We start from the raw sequence: 16,317 nt of genomic DNA, 5'->3' as shown, positions 1-16,317 counted from the left end.
TTTGTTTTATTTTTGGGTGTAAGGTGGCACAGTTCTGTATGATTGTGAACATCAGAGGACAGCTTGTAGGACTTACTTCTCTTCTTACACTTAGTGGGTTCTGGGGAGCTAACTCAGGTTGATAGCCTTGGAAGGGAGCACTTTTACCCAGTGAAACATCTTAACAGACCTAAACCAGGGCCCCCCCCTTTTTTTTTAAAGACTGCCAATCTTAAATTGGAGGGGAAAGTCCTATCGGAATTCCTCTGGCATGTTTGAATTTAAATAGCCAATGGATTAAAACACAAACAGGCATGGCAGAACAATCTCTTGAAGTTGAAGAGGCCTTGTAACTACCATACAGAGCAAGTTGGCCAAGAGGTATAAAAGGAAAATATAAACTCTGAAAGGCAATTGGATAGCCTTGGTATGCTGTATAATTTTAAAAAGGCCTCTCTTGGACAACCAAATATCAGAAAACTGAAACACATGCACACACACACACAAACCAGGCAGGCATCACTAACTCTGAATTTTATATTAAAGTTATGATCAGCAACCTCATCTTCCTTTGATATGTCAAAAGGTCTTCCTGACATATTTTGGTAGCTTCTTGAGGTAGAAAGTACTGGCCCCCAGAATTGTGATGACCTGCCCCCCCATAAAGCTACATGATGAGACCAACTTGCTTCTAAGCCCTGGACAAAAACTGAAAACATCTTACAGGAACTTTTGAACACCAAACTTTGACATAAGAAACAGAAACTACAAGCATCCAAGCTTTTCTTCACTCCATAATATTAGAGTTCTTTATCACTAGACAAATAATACTAGGTGGCAAATGTCATCTGATAGCTTCCTCACCTTCAGTGGAACAGGGACAGTGTGGTAGAGCAGGTGACCCCGTGTTTTAGGAAAGTCAGAAACAAACAAGAATCTTGTCCCCAGGTCCAACCCCTAACCTGGGACTAGGTACAGCTCACCTAAGGATGCCACTTTTGCAACCTTACCTCTCCTCGTTGATGCCACACATGCGAATCCGGTCAGAACTGGTCCAGTTGTGCACGCCGCTGTAGAGCGGTGCTGTAGAGATCATGACAGCCACTCACCACCAGATAGGATCTGCTGTGGCCACTCCCCCTGGGGGAAAAGAATACCAAAAAGTTAAAGCTGAGAACAAGTACCTTAACCATCTTTTATACCGAAACATTAAAATGAAGGCAATCATAGCATCAAAGTGCTCAAGTGATCATTTTCACAAGCCAGCCTGCTATGGCCAATGAAGGTCCAAAAACGGAAAAGTTCACAGCTTTCTAGCAAGCCACATTTCAGGACGGAGATGAGGACACTGTCACTCACCCTGAGTAACTTTTAAATTATCGTCAGAGACACATATGCTTGAATGTTTGAAGAAGTTTAATCTGCTGCATATACTTGAAGGACAGTGTAGTTTCTACATACATCCGGCCTAAGCAAGTCCAGTTAGAGTGTTGTGTCCATACCTGAGCAGCAAGTGAAGTGAAAGACAACTAGGGGTCGTCTTCTGCTCCTGCTCTCTAATGCCCGGGAAGGGAAGGATCTGAGTCACACGGCCAATTTAAGCTCTCCAGAGGAGGCACACATTTTCTTTATAAGCCTTTCAGAAGTACTCAGCTCTGCTTCCAACTTGGTCCCAATACATCTATGTAAGGTGGAGAAAGCTCCCACCAAAATTAGGTGCTCTGGCCACAAACAAATGAACAAAAACAAGCCTCCATCAACAACCACACATTTCTGTCCTTGTCCTTTCCTAGTCATCTGCCGGTCCCCACCGTGGCTTACTGACCCCTTCAGGAGCCAATGTCTAGTTCTTGCTACTGACAATCATCACACAACCACTTCATCTTCGACAAAAATAAGGGATGTCAAGAAAAACAGCTTTATCCGGTGAGCCTGTCATATTAACCTATTAGCTAAAACCATCATTCAGCCAGTTTCAACTGAACAGAACCCTATGGTGAGCAGACTTGTCTGCTATTCTCTGTGTTCCAAAGAAGTCAGAGTAAAGTACAGTCACATCAGAGACTTGCTCCGTTTAGCTTTTCAATTTTCACAAGTTGTTCATACTCAACATAATTCACTTACTCAACAAACATTTGTTCTAGGTACAAGGGATTCAAGAACTAACAAAATCTGACAAAATTCGTATCTGCACGGCACTTGCATTCTAGAGGTGGTGACAAGGACAATAAGCACATTACAGTAGTCTGTGTTATAGTACATTCCAAGCTATACAAGGCACACTAAGGAGCCTGGGGACAGTGTCATGGGGAGTGAGTGGAGGGGCTATGATTCACAATCAGGGGATCGACATGGCCCTCCCCAAGAGGAAATCATTTTGACAACCTAAAGTGTGTGAAGGAGTGAGCGATCTGCATGTCTAGAAGGAAAGAAAAGTTCTCAAAGCAGGAGGAGGGCTGCCTGCTCAGATCAAGGAAGAGCCCGGGAATGGCTGGATTCAGGGAAGGTGAAGGAAGAGCAGCAGAGATGAATTAACCCATTCTCCTCCTTGACTGCACCCTAACTCCATCTCTGGGGCAGCTAACGGGCTCTCTTGTCCTTAGCCTCCTTTTTCTCCTTTGTTTTTTTTAATTAAAATTATTTGTATTTTTCCATTAATTAATTTATTCACTTTACATCCCAATCACAGCCCCCTACTCCCAGTCTCCCTTCACGTTGCCCCGCCCCTCATCTCTCCCTCCCCTTCATCTCTGAGAAGGGGGAGGTTCCCCCTGGGTATCACCCCACCCTGGCACATCAAGTCACTGAAAGACTAGGTGCATCTTCTCCAACTGAGGCCAGACAAAGCAGCCTAGTTAGGGAAATAGGATCCACAGGCATAGGATCCCTTGCCACCACCCCCACCCCACTCCCCACAATCCTTCTCTCAACTCCTCCCCAAGACTTCCCAAGCTCTGTCTACTGTCTGGCTACTGTACTGTGGGTCTCAGCCCTTTTCTTTATACTTCCCTTCTCCAGCCTTTCCTGGCTTAGTGCTGCCTGGTTTCTCTGTATGTGGTGGTCCTCCTGTTATCTACCCCAGAAACCTGGGTATTCACTGAAAATGAGCCTTCACCTTAATCCTTCCTTCTCTTACTACCTCTTCCTCCTTCCCCTTTTCTATTCTCTCTCCATCTTTCCTTGCTCTCTCTCACTCTCCTTGTTTCTCTCTCTAATCCTTCTCTCAGATGTCTCATGCTCCCTTCCCTTTTCTGGGAACTCTCTGAGCATAGCCTCTTCCAATTTCCCTTCCTGCTCCTCTTCCCAGGCTCCCCTTTCCTCTGTCTCCTCCTCCTCACTTCCCTGGTTCCCCTCCAGTCTCTCACTCTCCTTACCTGCCTGCCTTCCAGTCTTTCCCACCCTCACTTCTGTCTCCCTCTACCATCTTTCTGTCGTCTCCCCTTCCTCCTTCTGGGTCTCTTTCCCTGTCTCTCTCTCTCTGCTGTGTATGCAACCCTTACCCTCCATCTCTCTTAGCTCTCACAAATTCAGTTCACCCCTAGATGGACTGGTCACTCTCATATTAACGTCTCTTAACTCTGACCTCTCTCCATACGCCCAGAGCAGAATTCCAGATGCCAGCAACTTGTAGTTAACTGGATGTCCACCAAGCCAAATCCAAATCCAAGAGATCTCAGAGTGGACTCATTATCTGTCCCCATAAATGTATTCTGCAGCCCGCCCACCATGCCCAGCCACAGCATGCTTCCTGTTACTAGCGCTACTGTCCCCTTGCTTGAAATTTCTTCCAACTCCTCTCCCCATCACCCCGATCAAATCACTAGTCAAGTCTTGATAAAGCCAATTCCTTCTCTCTTTCTGCCCCTCTTGCCACTACCCTGGTACAGGCCTTCATCATCTCACCCCAGGCACATTATACTGGCCTCTTAACTGTTCTCTTAGCCTCCCATCGCTAGATTCCACAATCAATTCATCTTCCAAAATGCTGCTCCCATCAGACCTCCCTACTCTCGTCCAAAGCCATCAGAAATCAAGGCAGCTCCCAAGGCAGAATTCTCAGGACTGCCTTCAGGGCCCTCAGGTCCTTGCCTCAAACCTCTGCATGCTCCTCTTCTGCTATATCTGGCCCTTTGCCTGCCATCCTTGTCACCCCAGCTCCTAGCCACCTAGTTTCAGGACTCTGCTGCTTCTTCACTCTGAGATGGCCTCCCCCTGTGCTCCTTCTTACCAAGCTACCATCCCTCAATGCCTAGCTCAAATGTCATTGTGTCATTCCCCTAGCCTCAGCCCAAGAACCGTTAACTCCTCCCTTTCTGGTTCTCCTCTTTCTTCTCCTTTCTTCCTTCTTTCCTCTGGCCTACCACTGGCTCTCCTCTGCTGTGAGTTAGCTGGGGACCTGGCATGTGTGTCTCTCTAGCACAGATGAGCTACTGCAGTTAAGGAATAACATTCTTTTTTTCCTGGTCTTTGGCTCCTCTGTAATACTTTACACATAGTAAAGACTCAGTAAATACATGTTATATGGGACTGAATTCTAGATGAGAACTGAGGTGATGACCCTGAGAAACCACTAGAAGCAAAATGAACCAAAATGAAAAGGTGTCTACCATGCTTGCTTACTATAAAAAAAAAATCCATGCATATCTATATAGTGCACTTTGCTCAAAGTTGCTGGATTCTGCCTCAGTTCACCATCTTTGCCCTACTTTACACCTCTGTAAACTGCAAATAGCTGATGGATATACAAATTCTGTCATGGCCCCATAAAGCTGAAATTGATCTCCTGCCCCCACCTCCACCTCACTGTGGAAAACCAGTTTTACCTCCATTTACATCGAATTCCTTTACTCCACATAAATTTGTGATTTTTGACTTTTTCTTTATAGTAGCTATAACATGTCTAGCTTTCTCATTAATTAGGAAGAAAAGATCTTTTATATGTGTCCACTTTTCAGTATTTGGAGAATCTTTTTATTATCTTTTAGCATTACTAACATTGGGGTAATTTTAGAACCGTTTTTAACAAAGACCCTATTGGCTAGGCTTAGTGGTACAAGTAATCCAAAATGGACTGAGAGTTCAAGGCCAGCTTGGACTACATAAGGCTTGGGCTACATGGCTTAGCACTTAGAAGGCAGAGGCAGGCAGATCTCTCTGAATTTGAAGCCAGCCTGGTCTACAAAGCGAGTTCCAGAACAGGCAAGACTACAGAGAAAACCTTATCTCAGACATCCAACTGCCTCTACCTCCCTAGCGCTGGGATTAAAGGTGTGCACCGCCGCCACCCAGTCCAACCACATGATTTTTCACTCAGAATTATTTCTGTTCTGTGTTGAAGAGATAAGTTGTTTGCAGGTCCAGGACAGAAGTCAAAGGGGGATTCTCAGTGTTTGGAAACAGCAATAGACCAAACATCCCCTAGATAAAGAGCTTTTAGGCCCAACAAAACATGAAAGGAAAGGTAGAGGCAAAACAAATAAAACGGAAGCTAAAGTCAAACACGTTCATGATGTAGTGTGTAACAACCTAGAGAGCAAAACTGACTCTGGATGCCTCCGCTTTCAGAAAATCTTTTTAAAAATTGACTTTCACTATTTCTAAGAGGGGGGAGAGGAAAGAAGGGAGGGACAGAGAGAGGGAGGGAGGGAGGGAGGGGGTGGGGGGAATATGGATATGTACATATGAGTGAAGACACCAGAAGGTGTTGGATCCCTGAAGCTGGAGTTAGAGAAGTCACTATAAGCCACCTGATTTGGGTGCTGGGAATCAAATTCTGTCTTCTGTAAGAGCAGTAACATTCTTCTTGACCACTGAACCTTCTCTCTAGCCTTCATGAAATCTTGAAAACTAGGCATCCTCTTAAATCTTGGCCTTGTAACTTTTCTCATGATTTTATCAGAGCAGTACTTCTGACCATCTGAAGTCCACTGGTGCTAATTAACAGTAGTCTCTGTGCTCAAGGGGTAGAAAACAGCAGACACACAAGCAGGACACTGAACTAAGTGGCCTACATAAGAAGGCAAGACTCATGTAGCAAGAGAAAAAGCCAATGGGAGCATCAAATGCTGCACTAGAAAACAGGCTTCCGCTGGCAAAGGAGTAGCTGGGACCAGAACAGCCAATGCAAAGCAGTGTTTCCCAAGCCAAGATCCCTGAGGAGCTGCTTCCAAATAGTATCTTAGGTATTAGCTCCACATTCTGACTCAGTAGCCTAGGATTTCATTTTGTTAGGTCCTGTCCAATCAAGTTAGCAACCACTCACTATAAAGCTCACTCTACACAGGTACGCGGGGAGGTGAGCAGAAAGAAACACCTTACAAACTCACATGAGCCACATGCTTCCACTCAGTGTACCCACACTGATATTCTCATTCTCTCTTCCTACTTCTCTCTCTCTTTGCCCACCAGTAAAGGCAAAAGTTCTGAAAAGAAACTTGGAAGAAACCTGGTAATCCCAAGTGATCCCGAAATCACAGGCACAGGGATGTGACATACTTCAAAGGGTTTGCCCAGGTGTCACAACTATGTAATAAGGAATAAGCTGCACAACCCAAGACTCAAAGGCTGTCACTGCCTGGGAAGCAATGAGTGGGACCACTGTAAACTATCTTCACTTTGGTCGAAGTCACTCATGATAAGGACAAAGAACACATGCTCCACACGCTCAAAGCAGCAAGTGTGCTTGAAAACAAATAGAACTTAGCCATTCAGGATGCCTGTGTAGCTAGCAGCAGAGACTGACTGGGACCCTAGGAAATGTGCCTAGCAAGAAGGCTGAACAGAGTGTCATCATCTGCCATAATGGCCACCCTAGAATAGGGAACACCAAGACAAGAATGGAGTAATGGAAGAGCAATCATGTTAAAACAGTGAAAATAACAGCTAAGCTGAAGCTGAATGGGTAGAAGGGAACCCATGGTGTAGAGAGCTGAAGAAAAAAGAGAGAGAGACAACTGCAAAGCAAAGACAATGTGCTAGAAGCTTGAGCATAGAAAGAAGGCCTGAAAGAGGAGCCCACAACAGGACACACAGCAACCAAACGGGAAAAATGAAATAGGGGAACCTGAAAGATTTCACCATCGTGGGCCAAACTGAAATACTGTGGGGAAGCACGGAAGCATTTTAGAAAAGGCTTAAAGAGAATATGTTATCAAAAAAAAAAAAAAGGGAAGAAGAGGTTCTATATAACGAGTTATACCCCAAGTCTGGGTTGGGAGCATCACTAATAGGAAATGAACAGCCCTAAAATACAAAGATTTTACAAAAGGGCAGAATTCTATTTTGAAAGGAAGATAGCAAAAGTAGATTCCACAACAATTAAAAGCCAAAGCATGGCCAAGCTACAGTGTCCCAGCATTTGGGAGGTACTGATAGATAGGGATCTCTAAATTCAAGGCCAGCCTGCCTGGTCTACAGTGTTAAGTCTCAGGGCAGCCAAGGCTATATGGAGAAACCCTGTTTCAAAAACAAAACAAACATAAAAGCAAAGGAGCAAAGTAACAGAGCAAGAATCTGACAAATATTTCACACGAAAGTAGATAATGGGTTTTTGTTTATCGACTTGGGGGCGTTTTTTTTTTTTTTTTTTTTTTTTTTTTTTGCTTTGAGATGGAGTTTCACAATACTCAGGCTGGCCCCAAAGTTACTATAGAGCTGACTCTGGCCTTGAATTACTGATCCTCCTGCTTCCGTCTCCTGGGTGTTAGGATTGCAGGTATGCACCACCTCACCTGGCTTGCTTGTTGATTTTGGAAACAGCATTTTGATATGGATTCCAGTTTTGCTTGTTACCCATACTATGTAGTCCAGGCTGGTCTTAAACTCATGGCAATCTTCATTTCTTAGCTTTCTATGTGTTTTGGTTATAGACATAGTTCACCATACCCTGCATAGATGGTGTTTTTAAAGTTTCCAACCTCAAAACTGTCAAAATCTTCATCCTTCCCTTTGTGACCAAAGACCCAATTAGTGATGAGCAAAGGTGGTGGTAGATACACAGGTCATAACAGACTTTCTAACCACTGCGCGATGCCTGCCTGTTCTTCGTGGCTGAGCTCAACATCAGGACAGGGTCTCAGGTAAAACAACTCTGCCAGTACTCTTTCAGACTACTTTTGGCCCACACTGCTTAGTGACCTGTGACGTGGAAGCAATTATGACTTTAAAAAAAAAGAAGAAGAAAAAAAAAAAACAGAAAACATTCATCTTGAAGCTTGGCCCTAAATCTGTCCTTGAGATTATAGGTGTGGCCAGTAGACAGATTAAGGAGGAGGGCTGGGCCAGTGGTGACTAATGAAGAAAGAAACCCAACTTTGGATCCTACTGTTCTGATAGAGATGCAGAACTTTGGGTAATACTGCCTCATTTCTTGTGTATTGAACAGAATATTAACACTTGTGTTTCCCCTTTTAATTACATACCCCAAACTTGAACCCAATGAGAATGTTTTCCCCACTGAAAATGTTCTGTTTTGGGCTGGCGAGATGGCTCAGTGGTTAAGAGCACTGACTGCTCTTCTGAAGGTCCTGAGTTTGGATCCCAGCAACCACATGGTGGCTCACAACCACCTGTAATGAGATCTGATGCCTTCTTCTGGTGCGTCTGAAGACAGCTACAGTGAATTATGCTGGAGCGAGCAGGGCCAGAGCAAGCAAGCAGAGGTCCTGAGTTCAATTCCCAGCAGCCACACTCATGATGGCTCATGGCCATCTGTACAGCTACATTGTATTCATACACATAAAATAAATAAATCTTAAAAAAAGAAAATGTTCTGTTTTAGTGATTTCCCATGGAAGAACGTTCTTATATCCTGTTACCCGTCCTCCCCCATACCTATATCCCCTCATCTTCTTCTCTAGCTACTATTCAGCTATCATTCCTGAAGCTTGAGTCACATAGCAATGTCCCAGTTGCTTTCCTGTGCTTCCCTTCATACAGACCAGGTCCTCCTACCACCATGTGATAGCACACATACAAGGATCAACCAGAAACAATCCACTTAAAGAACACTGCCCTTCTCCATTTCTCAGCCATCTCAAGACCATCTCACTATGCCAAATAACACATTCGGTCTTATTAGTCGAGAACTGAGCATAATACAGAAGCACTTGCAGGGACCAGAGCTAATATATTTTGAGGATGAAGTGAACCAAAACAGAAGTTTTCATGGTTTACTTACATTTTCATGCCATCAGATTGCTTTAGCTTATCTACACTCTGTCTTGATTCCCCCCCCCCTTACTATTCAAACACAACTCATTTTCTTTTCCTGTAGTAAAAGAAACTGATTTGCTCTATTTAGGGAAAATGTATCATTGTACTAAGAAAAATATAGCATTGTATTATACTAAAGTAGGGCTCCCGCTGTAAGATTTTATACAGCTATGGCTAGAAAGATGGCTTAGCAGTTAATAATAGTAGTCCCTGCTCTTCCAGAGGACTCGAGTTTGGTTCCCAGTACCTATGTCAAGTGGCTCACAACTGCCTGGTAACTGCATCTCAAGGGAGTCCAACAATTTTTCTGTCCTCTGTAGGCACTGCACACATGTACACACACACACACACACACACATACACACATCATTGCACTCATATATACACATACAGAGAGAGACAGAGACAGAGAGAAAAAGAGGGGATAAATCCTTTAAAAGTTTTTTTGTAATTTCTACATGTCACAGATACCTACAAAACTTATGTCGGCATTATGAAATCAATCAGCAAGTCTATGTCAGCAAGGTATCTACATAAATAGAAACATTTTGCAAGACTTCTAATTTCTGTTAATCTAAAAATAAGAGTTGGCTTTCCTCCATCTTGGTCTTCAGCAGGACCCTGGAAGCATTTAGTATACTGTACTTATGATATAGACGTTTTCATGTAAAGGGGATTCCTCCTCATCTAAGTTTTGCTTCTGTAAACCTCTCCTAGACCATGAATGTACATGAATATTGGGAGACACCATTATCATGTTACTTTTTTTGTTCTTTTATCTGAAGATGAGACTCTGCTATGACTACCTAGATTATATATATAATTCATTTGAAGCTATTATTTTATTTTTATCCCTCCTTATTACACAGTATGCAAACTCCACATGACTCACTCTGCTATCCATCCATAGATTTACTAGCCCCCTCCCAACAGGGTCTACCGTAATATAAGGCATGCAATATGGGCTCAAGAAATAGCTTGCTAAAATAAACTACAAGGGAAAACCACCCTTTTTCTAGATCATACAGAGACCAGGTACCCAGGTAGAAATATTTAAGTCTGACACAACGTTGTATACCTGCAGTCCCAGCTACTCAGGAGACTGAGGCAGGAAGATCACTTGGATGCACAAGTTCAAGACTAGCCTGAGCAATAGAATGAGACCATGTCTCAAAAGCAAAACAAAACATGGCCAGTGAGATGCACTTGCCACCAAGCCTCATGACCTGAATTTAATCCCTGAGACCCACATGGTGGGAAGAGAGAGCCAACTCCTGCAAGCTGTCATGCACATGCACACACGTTTGTTCACGTGCGCGGTACACATCAAATAAACAAAACAGCACTGCATGCAAGTCTCTCTTTTCCTGCCTTGCTCCCACTTCAGCTCTATTACTGCTTTATTTCTACAATAAAGAGAAACATAGAACTCAACTAAAATTGTGCCAAGCAAAATAATAAAGCCTACTATCTCAGTGTGCTGCATGCACAGCTACCTTTTAAACCCAGGTGACTTAGGGACTACCAGTAGATGTGTGTTCAGGGAACAGTCTTAATATTTGCCTAAACAGAATAAAAATAGGCAGGTAAATCTCAGGGGTAGAGGACAGGTAAAGAATAACAATACATTTTCTTAGTCAAACAGAAAAAAATTGTTAATTTGTCAGCCAATCTGCTGTTTTCAATTGGCCTGTCCTCAGTATTGGCAAAACTAACAGAGACCCAATTGTTGACACCAAAGTCCATTCCAGCTGCAGAGAGATCTACTTTGAAGGCCACTGTTTTTCCTTTGCCCAGAAAGTTTGGTTTGGGGAACCCAGAGCTTTCTTCAGTATTATTCTCTCCCATTCAATCATTGATGAGCATCTTTATCATTGAAGCACATCAGCTCCAGGTTCTATCAGCTTTCGGAGCATTTTTTCCGGGGACAGCTAGAAAGCTTAACCAGCCATAATGTAACACACCAGTCCTTTACTGAAAGCAGTATTTTGGACTGGAGACACAGCTCAGCAGTTGAGAGTCTATATTGCTCTTGCAGAGAACCCTAGTTAAGTTCCCAGCACCCACATCAGGCAGCTTCAGGGAATTAGATACCTCTGGTGCAGAAGATCCCTTAAAGTTTCAATGGGATATACGGTCTTCTGTTCCTATCCAGAAAGAGTAGGTGGTGTCATGGCACAACTGTAAAAGCAACTACCACATCCACCTCTGAGGCAGATGCAGCAATGTGTTAAGGTGTGATTTACTTTCTACCATCCAATAAACCCTGAACGTCTACTAATCAAAAAAGAATTACAGAAGCCGGGAGGTGGTGGTGCACGCCTTTAATCCCAGCACTTGGGAGGCAGAGGCAGAGGCAGGTGGATTTCTGAGTTCGAGGCCAGCCTGGTCTACACAGTGAGTTCCAGGACAACCAGGGCTACACAGAGAAACCCTGTCTCGAAAAACCAAAAGAATTACAGAGAAAAAGGACAAAAGGCTAAGCTATGAGGGGTGGGTAGCAGAATGAATTTTTGGTTTCATTCCACAGTGTATGTAGAAAATAATATCATAAGACACAAGAAATTTTAGTTCTAAAAATATATTCCATTTGTTAAATACCTTAGCAGCTCCTGTATATGTTTTACTTTATAGAATTCTAACCATCCTATGATATTAGTATCATCTCCTTTGTCTAGATGAGAACATGGAGGCTCAAGAAAGTTAGTGACTTGTTTCCTGCCATACTATTAGAAAGTTGAAGAACAAGGACTGGACACAGCTCTGTCTCCAGAGGAGGTTAATTAGGATGCAAGCCCACCTGGGCATGGCAGAACCAAGTTCAACTGTGTAAAGACTCTTCATGAGAAAATACATTCAATCATCTCACAGATCCAAGTATTCAGTCAATCTCTTCCCTGAGATAGTATTTGTGTATTATACATTTCACAGAACACAAAAAATAAAGATCTCCTTGGTGTCCTCATACCCCTGCATTGGCAAAATTCTACTGTACCTTTAAATGGAATCACCACTAAGATGTATCTTAGTAATGAGGTAAGGAAACTTTGTTTCTTAGCAGATAGTAAGGATGTCTCAAACCCAAAGCTGCTGCTACACAGAATTCAGTCCTTCCCAAATCTTTAGGCCAAGTTAAAAATCTTTAAATCCAAATGAAGCCACATCTTGCCTTATTTAACTCTACTGGGGAAATCTGAAAAATCACTGCATTTTACAAATAACAAGCCACATCTTCGAATTCATCACAATTCATCTACCAACAAAAAGGAAAACACAACCTTGACACTAGACCTGCAGTTTTCTTTAAAACTAGGTACAGTAGCACTCACTCTTATCCAAGCACTTGGAAAGTAGAGACAGATCTCTGTGAGTTCAAGGCCAGTCTAGTCTACATAGGCCATATCTCACCAAAAGAAAAAAAAAAGAATAAATAAATAAATAAGTAGTCAACCTACCAGGGTATTGTTCCCTATACCCTTCCCCCCATATACATACTCTTAAGTTTTTCTCATTATTCCTTAACAAAACTATACGGACTCTGCTAAAAATGATCAATTTTTACATGTTTTATGAGGAAAGAGTTGCTACTCCTTTAAAAAAAAAAGAGTACTACAAGAGCTTACTGGAATTTTGGAGGCTGAAACTGAGTTACATTTTGCTCTTGACCAGAATACAACTTTAGTTCACTAAAAGAACATTTTCAACATAAAAGACCATTTTAAAGTTATGAACAGCAGGAAAGGCTATGATTTAGAAAGAGGACGATTTCCTACATTTTACAGACTGGCATGAATAATGCCTGGCTCATATAAGAGATCATATAAAATACTGCCCTAGAATCCCCTAGTGACAGAAAGGTAGATTACTTATTTCCTCCCTCTTTAGCTATCCTGGTACTAAAGATTCAAGCAGACACAGACTCAGACTGACTTCCAATGTTAACATTAAGAAATTTCCTTTCTAAAAAACTACCTCTGATCTATGTGCCCCTCTGCCTTCACACAGCCATAAATAGTGTTTTCTCCCCCTTCCTGTCCAATTAGTAAGAAGGTTCACTCTCCCTAGTCTCTCCATTCCCCTCTAGTGTTCAGGCCCTCATCCAAACTCAACACAGAATTCCTGCATGGCTTCTCAGAGGCTAGCTGACCCTGGGAAGGCTCTATCCATTTAACAGCCAACCCAATCTATCCCAAATAGCTCCACCTAGAATTCACAAACCAGTGTAAAGGTAGTCCAATCAAATCCTGATTAGAGTCTCGTTTTGGTGCCCTTCACACCACTGTTCAATTCTGGCCCAAGGCTCTCAGGTTCCTGTTCTTTATCCTGTTTGTTTTGCTCTGGAATTTCTATTGCTTACCTCCTTATATCTAGGATTCCTCTAGCTTACTGACTGGAAAAACTGGTGTATTCCCACTTTCTCCTATTCTCCATTCAATTTGGGACCAAGACTCCTCTTTCCCATTCACAATCTTTACATTCATCTGGATTTCCTAGGAAATGTTTCAACTTAATCCTAGCTATTCTGTTTCCTGGGTCTTCCCATAGCAGTAGCTATCAAAAATTAATCTTTACACTCCTCAATCCCAGCTTTGAACAGCATCTGAATGCCTCTCTCCTATGGTTCTTTATTAACTCCTTTTCTTTCACATTGTAGGGTATTTTTTTTTCTTTTGTTTCAATGCTAAGGCTTGAACTCAGGCTATCACACATTCTAGGCAAGCATTTCACATGAACCCGCCGATATTGTACATTTTAAATTCTTAATATGGATACGACCTCTCCTTCTTTACAAGTAAATACATTTATATTTCTTTCTAAATGCCAGTTTCTTCCTAGCCTATTTTTATCAAAGATCTTCTTTCTTACTCCAGCCTTAGCAATTCTAGTACTAAACTGTAGAGAGCCCTAAGGGTTCTTAGAACTTTCTTTGGAAAACATTACCCTGGAGGTTTCAACTTACTGCTTTCTTCTTAGTTAGACCTGACATGGGAACAATGATGCTCATCTTCATCTTCCTTTCCCCATTCACTGCCCCATGGTCTCCTCTCCCTGACTTCTTTTGCCTTCCTTCTTTCTAGTGGTAAAACTCTTTTGCTCCTTTGATTCTCTTTCTGTCAGCAAAGCTCCCCCCTCAAGCTCACAGCACAGATTAATCATGGCTTGAGATTCTCTGCCACCTTCCCCAAGCATTTACTTGCCCTGGTAGTGAACTGCATCATGAATAAGGCTTAGATACACACCCCCAGAGAAACCTCCTTTGCTTCCCAAGAGCCTCTAACGATGCCACACATCCTCTCTACCAGTCCTGGCAAATCAAGAAATAGCCAGATCCAGGAGAGTGTGCCCTCGGTACAGCTTCATTTCTCCTACAACTTCCCTCTACTTTGAAAACAGCAAAGCCGGCTAGGACTCACTTAGCTTTCCCCTGTCCTATCCCAACAATTAGCCATCCCTTCCTTATTGCTGTTTTACAGAACCAGTCTATTCAAGCCAGACTTCTGCATCCCTTCCCCTTCCTGTATCAACTAGGCATCTAGCTCTCTTCATCTCAGAGTCAGAATGGAAGGGAACCTACATACTGTTCCTGCAAAGCTAGTAAGAGATTCAGAGGGTTTTGAGACAGGCTTTCTCTGTGTAGCCCTGGCTATCCTGGAATTTACTCTGTAGACCAGGCTGGCCTTTAACTCAAGAGATTCACCTGCCTCTGCCCACTGAGTACTGGGATTAAAGGTCTGTGCCCATCAAGAGTCAGACTTTCAAAAGTCAGGTTAAGAGTGACTTTCCCTGGATTAGTCTATACTCACAAGAGTATATTTTATTTTTTTTCCCAGTGCCTCTCTTTTCATTAATGCCTGCACTCAAGTGTAGGCGAAAATCTGTTAACAAAGTCCATTTTAGTGAGCTTTTGTGCCAAGCCCTGTAGCTCCCAGATCCACCGCATGATAATCTCCTCAGGTGCAAAAAATACCTGCTACCAATATCCTAAAGAACTACTCAAGATGCCCAGGACAGTCCTCGAGTGCATAATGGAGCTTTGGAGTCTTTTAACTTGACTTACCCCCTCCCCTGTCGCCCCCTCCGTTTGGCTTCCTACTTTTGCTTCTGTCAAAATTTTCCAGGTTCCTTCTCAACCTTTCACTTCCTTTGGGAGCCTCTGGGTGATTCTTGGAATGGGATTATCTCGTTTAATCCCCAGTGGAATCTTGTAAGTTTCTTTCCTACAGACTGTCATCTTCAGTACCACCAGGTGACATCACATTCAATTCGAGGACCCTAAAACTCTGTCCAAACTTAGCTTTGACTATGCCACCTGCAGTCTCCCCAATAAGAAAGACCTCTCACTACCCACATTCAAGGACAAGCCATACTAAACAGAACAGCACTAGAGGACCATTAAAATGGTAACTCCCATCCATCCTTAGAATTTTATTATGAACCTAATCAACTCCCAACTCCAAATTCATACCCCATTTCTTTCCCCATGAAACGTTTCTACAGTGTGATTCTGAGAAACAGTCGAAGTTGAAAAACGCATGGGACTAACACTTGAAGCCTTCAAGGGTACCCCAGAAGTCTGACCGAAGCTCTCTGCAACTGCCCTCTACTCGGTGTCATAGGGACGACCTCCAAATCGCCTTGAGTATTCGTCTGTGCCTCGCTTCCCAAGCCCCCTTCCCACACGCATGCAAAGTGCCCCCAAAACGCTGGGCTAGAAGAATGCTCGCCAAGTGAAGCCTGCCCTTACTGTCTACTCTAGAAACCAGCAAGAATGAGAAAGTATCACCACGTCCACAGTTTGATCAGGCAACCTTGAAATTTTCAAAACAATGCAACAAAAACATTGCTTCTGATGGGGAGGAGAGGGGAAGCTTGAGCGGAACAGAAGGGCACCCCCAACGGCCTGTGGTGTTGGGCCTCCTGGGCTTGCAGCGTGCTTCCCTCCCGCCTTTCCAAACCTCGACCACATCTTTCGATACAACAATCTCCTGCACCTCCATAACACGAAAACCCCAGCCTTGATGCGGCCGGCTCCTCCCAGCCTTGCCCGGACGTCCCTCTGGCCCAGCCTTCCTCTCCACGGGACCCCGGCGAGGAGGGCCCCCTCCACCGTCCAGTTCACCCCTC

The 16,317-nt window shown here is 43.3% G+C and overlaps 1 protein-coding gene across 2 annotated transcripts in view; it reads right to left on the bottom strand.

The window, feature by feature from the left end:
• Nucleotides 1-16,317, bottom strand: part of Bcorl1 (BCL6 corepressor like 1) — a 64,351-nt gene that overhangs the window by 44,228 nt on the left and 3,806 nt on the right. For both annotated transcript variants that reach the window (XM_031356388.1, XM_031356457.1), the window contains exon 3: nt 990-1,119. In XM_031356388.1, the coding sequence (XP_031212248.1) occupies nt 990-1,075 (86 nt within the window). In that variant the 5' untranslated portion in view covers nt 1,076-1,119. The remainder of the gene's footprint in view (nt 1-989; nt 1,120-16,317) is intronic.

Source organism: Mastomys coucha, chromosome X, assembly GCF_008632895.1.
Source record: "Mastomys coucha isolate ucsf_1 chromosome X, UCSF_Mcou_1, whole genome shotgun sequence".
Classification (NCBI taxonomy): Eukaryota; Metazoa; Chordata; class Mammalia; order Rodentia; family Muridae; genus Mastomys; species Mastomys coucha.
This window is presented reverse-complemented; position numbering and strand designations above follow the sequence as displayed.